This window comes from Rosa rugosa, chromosome 4 (assembly GCF_958449725.1).
Source record: "Rosa rugosa chromosome 4, drRosRugo1.1, whole genome shotgun sequence".
Classification (NCBI taxonomy): Eukaryota; Viridiplantae; Streptophyta; class Magnoliopsida; order Rosales; family Rosaceae; genus Rosa; species Rosa rugosa.
In genome coordinates this window covers 16,544,515-16,552,821 of record NC_084823.1, presented here as the reverse complement: position 1 = coordinate 16,552,821, position 8,307 = coordinate 16,544,515, and the positions used below count along the sequence as shown (strand labels likewise).

Sequence of the window (8,307 nt, the reverse complement as noted above, 5' to 3'; positions counted from 1 at the left end):
TATTCGAAGTAACTAATTACTACACCAAATATTTTTCTTATTTTCACCCCATACATATATATTCACGCTTCCAGCTTGATTTTACTATTAAAATGGGTCATTGACCCAAAACACCAAAATAAGTCAAAATTATCCCACTTACCCTAACAACAAATTTTTGTTCCCACATACACAATTTAACAGCAAATGACCATTTTGCCTTAACTTAATTAAGAAACTACAACATGCCACTCTCTATCTCTCTCCTCTCTCCAGATCCGGTTTGTCACTCTCTGATCGTTTCCTCTTCTCTCCGAGTCGCCGCACTTCTTACTCCGATGGCTTCGCCGGTCGTTGACAAAGAGTACCTCAAAGAAATCGATAAGGCTAGCCGTGATCTCCGTGCTCTCATTTCTGGCGAAGCGTACTCTCTCTCTCTGCCATGGTGGCTCCAAAACCGGAGGACAAAGGCCACCAACGCGGGACCTCCATCAGACGACGGCAAGACCAACGCTTCGTCTGACGTCGACTGATCACTACGCCCAGACCCCGATTGGATCGAAACTGGAGGACGAATCCAATTGCCTCCCCCGACCTAGCCCTTCGTACTCGACCCCAGTCGCCGCCACCCGGGCTTATGATACCGCTGTCTTTTACTTGAGGGGCTCGTCGGCGGGACGCAATTTTCCCGAGGCCTTGGAGGTCGGCGGCCTCGATAAGGGGGAAATGATGAAGCTATTATGACTGTATACAGTGTACTACGACTGTATCTCTCTTTTTTCTTTTCTTTTTCTCTCTTTTTTCTTTTTGTTAATTTTTTTCTACTTTGCTTTTTAGTGAGAAATTTTGGTAATATAAAATGTAAATTATTGGAGTAACAAGCTACAAAATGGTGCTATTGGGGGGCAATAAAAGTTTATTGGGGGAAAATAAACTTCTATTGGGGGCAATAAATGTTTTGAATTGATGTAATCTCCTCATTTTTTTCCTTGATCAAAGCTTTATTTGTCTAATTTTAGGGAGATTAGTTCCCATTCCGGCAACCAAAAGGTCTATTGGGGCAATAAACCTCTCCGGCTCCATATGAGATCTTCGACAACCTCTTTGGGGACTTCCGGCGAGATTTCATAAACTTTTATTGCCCCTCAATAATGGTCTATTGGGAGGCAATAGAGGTTTATTAGGGGGCAATAAAGGTCTAATTTGGGCAATAAACATTTCCGGGGACCTATGAGATTTCCGACGACCTCTTTGGAGACCTCCGGCGAGGTTTCCAGAGAAGTCTGGTGGGCGGCTGCCTGTGACCGGAGTCTGGCGAAATCTGCTATGGCTTCTCTGGCAAAGGGGTGAGCGTTAAATAGTCTAGAAAAAAAAACATAATTGGGTATTAGGGAAGACCTTATTAGAGTCTTTATGGGTACGGGAGAATTAAAAAAAATTTAATGGGGTAAGTGAGATAAATGACCCTAGAATTAAGGTAAATGGACAAAAATCCTTAACAAAATAATATCGTCATATCTTATCTAAATGCCTTGCTTGTATTTAGGAATGTGGCTGAATTATTTTTAGCTCATACTTCTGATGGTTCGCGGCACTGTAACATGACCGAATTAAGGATGTGCAGATGTAGGCGTTATGTATACTATGAAATAAATTATTACAAACAGTATAAACTCGAGCGGCAAAAAATTCATGTAATCTCACCATTACTCTTTTACTCGAGTCATTTCACAGATTTTAATAATCTATCAATAAGATAAGCTTCGTATATAGCTTGTTTTTGTCTTTTTCAATAACATGTAGCTTGTTTTCATATAACAGTTCTGTGGTTGCGTGTACTATGCACGAAGACATACAACTAGGACTGATGCTAGGTGAGTATGCTCTTCCAATTTTGAATTTGTGTTATTCTCGAAAATTTATTCCACTTAACAGGTTTTGCTTTTTACATTCCAAATCCTATTATCTATTTCATAATTCCTTGTTTTGTAGTAAGTATGTAATAGTTGATCAAACCATTTTCTTCAAGGGTGAGTCTAGTTAGACCTCCTCTAATTTTTGTAAAAATTTAATCACTATTTTACCCCTCTTATAGAAAATACAAAATTTTGGCCCTCATATATATAAAAAAAAAAATTACAAGTGAATATTGCAGCCGTGTCCAATCCCAACAGAGAAGTTCCAATGAGATATGTTTACACTATTTATTTGCAGATCCAATATGTTTTCTCCGTCGTCTCTCTCTATCAAACTTAAGGAATTATGAATTAATTTATATTTAATCTTTCATTCAACAACTATAACAAAGGCAATCCAATGGGTTAATAAATCTGATGAGCAACAGAGCTAGCGAAAATAAGTATTCTACAATCCTTTATTAAAGAAATATAATTTCTATTCTCATTATCAACATGCAAGCTTTGTTCTGCGACTAAAAAATGAACTCAAACCAATTCCTGCTCATATTTGTTTATGGGCTTGCGCTGTCGACCAAATCGCGGAAGCTTTGCAGTGAACCTTGGTACCCAGCAACCAACTTGAGCTAAAGATATAAATGGATGGAATATGAGGTTGATAAAATGGAATTCAAATATATAAAATACAAATAAGGGTAAATTAGGAAATTTGATGGACAAAAATAAAGAAGGAGGTATAAAAAGCAAATTGAGAGGTCTGAATAGAACCACCATTTCTTCAATTACTTCCTGTCGGTTAAGTGTTTGATATGAAGTTGTTGGTATCAGTATTGCGTATTAATTTCCTTTGATTTTCAATTCAATTTGATCAACTTGTCTCTATCCAATCTTCTTCAAATCCTACACTTGTTAGGTCTCAATAACAATTTGTGAAACTTAGTCAAATTATTCAGAAAATCTTTTCAATTCAATTTGGTTTTAGAAATGGAACTTATTTTGATATTCAAAGTAACAAGTTACTACAGTACCAAAAATCTTTCTCAATTTCACCTCATACATATTCACACTTCCATTTTGATTTTACTATTGAAAAATAATTTTATCGTCATATCTTATCCAAATGCCTTGCGTATCTTTAGGAGTGAGACTGAATTATTTTTAGCTCATACTCCTAATGGTTCGCGGCATTGTAACGTGACCGAATTAAGGATGTGCAGATGTAGGCGTTATAGATACTGTGAAAGAAATTATTACAAACAGTATAAACTCGAGCCCAATAAATTCATGTAGTCTCACCATTACTCTTTTACTCGAGTCATTTCACAGATTTTAATAATCTATCGATAAGATAAGCTTCGTATATAGCTTGTTTTTGTCTTTTTCGAATAACATGCAGCTAGTCTACTGAAATATCTGTTTCTCAAAAAAAGTCTACTGAAATATCTTGTATTTTTGTGAATTTTCAGATTAAAAGTTGAAAAACAGAAAAAAAAGGAAAAAGAAAAAAGAAAAAGAAAGAAAATCAAAAAAGTAAAAAAAGACAAAGGTTTGCACTAGCCCCCCCTTTGATCAGCATAGGATTCCAGATTCAACCGTTTCCATCCTTATTCACTCGATTGACTCCACACTGCTCACACCTCTGAAACGGTGGTGGGTATATGTGGTCTGCATGCCTCAAGTCCTCAACACAACTTAGGCCCATGACTGAGCGACTGACACACCCACAGTTACTTCCTTCCTAACCTAGACAAAACATCTCTCTCTCTCTGTTCCCCACTTCCACAGTCTTCTTTTCCATCTTTGCTACTTCTACTAGTACTAGTAACATCTACCATCGCCAACTTTTCTCTCTTACTTCCCACAAAACCAATCTCTATCTTCTTTGCAACATTCTCCTAAAAATGGCTGATGAAACCACCATAACCACCCCGCCACCGGCAGACCAACCACCTTTCGCGGTGGTTGAGTCCGAATCGCCTTCTGTAGCCGAAAAACTCGAGTCTAAAGAAGACCCACTTCCACCAGCGCCATTACCAGAAGTGATAGAGTCTGCCAAGGAAGAAGAGCCGCCGCTAGAGCTGCCTCTCGAGTCTCCTCCTGTGGTGAAGGCTAAGTCCGAGGAGGAGGTTTTAGTTGTTGGGTCTGTGCAGGCCAAGGAGGGTGAGGAACCAACGATTCGGAAACCGATTCCGCAGTCTCTGATTTCGTTCAAAGAGGAAAGCAATATAGTGGCGGATCTCTCAGATTCCGAGAGGAAAGCACTTCAAGAACTGAAGCAGCTCGTCCAGGAAGCTCTCAACACTCGCCAGTTCACTTCCCCAAAACAAGAAGTGAAAGAGACCAAGGAAAAACCAGCTCCCAAAACTGAAGAAGACACTGCTGGTTCGGAATCCGAAACAAAGCCGCTCCATGAGCCCAAAATCGAGGAGAATCCAGTGAAGGAAGCAGAGGAAGTAGCTAAGGAAACATCGCAGCTGGCGATTTCTCCAGAGGAGGTTTCAATTTGGGGTGTTCCGCTGCTCAAGGACGACAGGAGCGATGTGATTCTTCTCAAGTTCCTGAGGGCTCGGGACTTCAAGGTGAGAGATGCTTTTGTTATGCTCCGAAACACGATCCAGTGGAGGAAGAAGTTTGGGATCGATGCTCTTGTGGACGAAGATCTTGGTGATGATTTGGAGAAAGTGGTTTTTATGCATGGGTATGACAGAGAGGGTCACCCTGTGTGTTACAATGTGTTTGGGGAGTTTCAGAACAAGGAGCTGTATCAGAAGACGTTTTTGGATGAGGAAAAGAGAACCAAGTTTCTCCGGTGGCGGATTCAGTTCTTGGAGAGAAGCATTAGGAAGCTGGATTTCAGCCCTGGTGGTGTTTGCACTATTTTTCAGGTTAATGATCTTAAGAATTCTCCTGGCCCTGCAAAGAGTGAGCTTCGCTTGGCCACCAAACAAGCCCTTCAGTTGCTTCAGGACAATTATCCCGAGTTTGTAGTCAAACAGGTACTGATCACTTTCGCTGGTTACTTTTTTTAAATCTATTCTTTAATTGGGTTCATCCCTTGTGTTGGTTGATTACTTATTGTTTGGTTGTGATTTTTTATTAAGGTGTTTGTCAATGCTCCTTGGTGGTATCTTGCATTCTACACATTGATCAGTCCCTTCATGACACAGAGGACCAAAAGCAAGTTTGTCTTTGCAAGCCCAGTCAAATCTGCAGAGACCCTTTTCAAGTTAGTAGAGTTTCTGTTTATCTTACATTGCATGATTTGATCAATAGGTGTTTGTTTCATGTGTATTCATCCCCTTATATATGGTTGGTTAATTTAAAGTTAAAATGTCACCACATGATGCTGTAGGTACATTTCTGCTGAGCATGTTCCTATACAATATGGGGGTTTGAGTGTGGATTACTGCGAGTGCAACCCAGAATTCACGATTGCTGATCCAGTCACTGATGTAATCATCAAACCTGGAACAAAGAAGACTGTGGAAATTATAATTTATGAGGTTAGATTGCTTCTTCTTTGTTGTTCTATTATCATTTGATATATATACAATGTACTTTCATTCCGAGCACAAAACGAGTTAGGGCATTTTTAGGCAATGCTATTAGGCTTTTAGAAGTGGAAAAATGCTTTCAAATACTCAGCAGAGTACTTTTTGGAGTGTTTGAAGCTTTGAAGAAATAGCTTACAGTGCTTTCAATATGAAATGAAGGGTGTTTTGATTAGAGTTCCTCAATGTGCATTTTATGAAGCAGTTGCATTTTTTTTTTTTAAATCATGTGCTAGTGAGGAAAGGCACTTCTATAGAAGCAGTGCCAAACAGGCCCTCATGCATGTTTGATGATGAATCGAAGCTTACTTTATTGATTTGGATGCCAATAAATTGCAGAAGTGCACCATCGTGTGGGAACTTCGTGTAGTTGGGTGGGAGGTGAGCTACAGTGCTGAGTTTGTTCCCAACTCTCAAGATGCATATACACTGATCATTCAAAAAGCCACAAAGATGGCCCCAACTGGTGAACCAGTGCTGCTTCACAGGTTCAAAGTTGGCGAGCTGGGTAAAATATTGCTCACCATTGACAATCCAACCTCAAAGAAGAAGAGGCTTCTGTACAGGTTCAAGGTCGAACCCTCCTATTGACCAAGGATTCTAAGTAATCGCGCACTTTAGACATGTGATTGTGCACTAAGAAGTGAAAGTGAAGAGGGAAGGGCTTGTCATCATATAATTAATGGTCATCTTCATTCTGTTGTGTTTTGTATATGGAGGTTTCTAGTTTCTTCGAGTTAATGGCTTAGAGCTGTTAGTTTTGGTTCTGCAAATTTAGTTTGTTTGTTGTCGTCCTTGTGTGGTACGGTACTCTAGTGCATGCTTTTCAAGTGATGAGCAAGGCTGGTCGGAGCTGCAGAGTCGTTGAATTTTGGTTTGTTTTGTGCGTTTATACAAAACTAGAGTTATATCATAAGAAAGCAAACAAATTTGTGGACAAAGGGTAGAAATGTTGGTATTAACTCTGTTTAAGATGGTCTTTCACAGTAGTTATTTGGCTCTATGTATCAGGACCTTTTGGACCCCATTGTGTGTAAATTAAGGGAACATCTTTATCAGTTGGGATGAAGAATCTGTCTTTGAATATGGATTTTGTTTATTAAAGGATGAGTTTTACTGATTGAATCCCATTCTGGATCATGGACGGAGCTCATCCTTGAACACCAACTTTAAATGGAGGGTGTTCTTTTCTATGTAGTGCCAATTTCAAAAGGCATATCAATGTGGGACTATGGTAGGACCTAAGACCTCCATTTTCTTTTATTTGAATTTGAAGCCAATATTTTTTTTCCCCAAACAAGAGAAAAGGGTTCAATCATGTTGTGCACTTGTGTAGCATGGTAAAATTGTCTTGGTTGCTATAATTTCACCAGGTAGCATGTCCTTTCTTGTGGAACCCAGAAATGCATGTTCTTTCCGTTCTTATTCTTACTGTCATCATGCTTCTTTCCATTCTTCAATAGAGTCCTTTGCATTTCATTGATGACTAGAGCGAATCATTACAATAGAGAGCAATTTGAGCTACAATATGCATCACTTGAGCACTATGATCCTACTCTGGCACCTGAAAAATTATTGCACCCCACCAAGAATCAAGCGATCCTTGCAATGTTTGGTACACACGCATATTACCTCCATTTTCCCATTCCTACTCTATGATCAATTGTCGGTTTGTTTCATCCAGAAGATGACCATTTACCTAAAAGATAGAGACCCTCACCAAAAATTTGACTTTGGCCGGCATTATGAGGCAACTTTACATCATAGTTTTCAACAATACATATGCATGGTTTGATGATTTTCTTAGAGAATTTTCTATTCATATGTATATGATTTTGGCAGTGTGAAAAAAGTTTGAGTTAGACTGATGTTGTTTCTTTGTAGCTGGCTGAGACATCAGCTTTCTTCGCATGTTGGTTTGCTTCATAGTTTATACAAAGACCTGGATATTTTTATTGGTTTGCCATCTATGTTTGTAAGACTAGATCAAGGAATAAATATTGGATTCTACTTTGGGTTTACGCTGTTCTCCATTGAACCATGTTGCTTTGCATTGAGGGTGAGTAATGATTACTCGTGCTTAAGCCTCTAAGTCACTTCCCAGTCCATTTTCCATTTGTTTTTCCATGAAGACTCTTTTCTTTTCCACCGGCAGCAATCAATCTGGACCCTCTTATGCAATAGAAACTGCAGTCACTTTCCGGGGATTATCTTTTCGATGAGTTTATTCCGGCCGCATCATCTGTTGATGCCTTTTCGTTTTTCACTAAGCACTATGACAAATTATAGCATAGTTTCTTCTCAACCACTTCCATATGCTTTTACATTGGCTTCGATGTCCACATAAGCTTTTGAGTTTTGACGTTACTTTTGTCAAGTGTAGATACGGTAGTGAAAGCTTAAGAAACGACGTAATGATTTATCAGCCAAGTACCGATAAGATTTGATTCTATCAGAATTTTGTTGCTCTCGGTGAACTTTGGAAGTTGTGGCGAGTACATCATACTTTTTTTTTTTTGAGAGAATTGTCAACTCATTGCATTGATCAGCGAAATTACACATAATGACCCATCTCTGTGGGACTGTCAAAAGAATCACTACCTAAGTAATTCAACATTTTTAACGATCATGAAGCCCTGCCAAAATCTATCCTAGAACATCCTAGAGAATCAAGAGGCCAAGATGTCCCGAATATTTTTGGCGACAAAACTCATTCTTGAGCGGTACCCGAAGTCATCCCCATCAGGAGAGGACTCACACATACCTCCTCAGAACCCACTTTCTCCCCCGATGGAGTATCTTCTCCCATCACAGACAAGGCATTGCCCACCTGTCCGTCAGCAGTCTCGGCAATAGTAATC

General features: G+C 39.3%; 1 protein-coding gene across 1 annotated transcript; it reads left to right on the top strand.

The window, feature by feature from the left end:
• The first annotated feature begins 3,554 nt into the window (after positions 1 to 3,554).
• Positions 3,555 to 6,532, top strand: LOC133743074 (patellin-3). The gene is made up of 4 exons (XM_062170817.1): positions 3,555 to 4,891; positions 4,997 to 5,121; positions 5,248 to 5,398; positions 5,786 to 6,532. Exons 1-4 carry the CDS (start codon positions 3,797 to 3,799, stop codon positions 6,035 to 6,037), a joined length of 1,623 nt encoding a protein of 540 aa, XP_062026801.1. The 5' UTR covers positions 3,555 to 3,796; the 3' UTR covers positions 6,038 to 6,532.
• Positions 6,533 to 8,307: the final 1,775 nt, after the last annotated feature.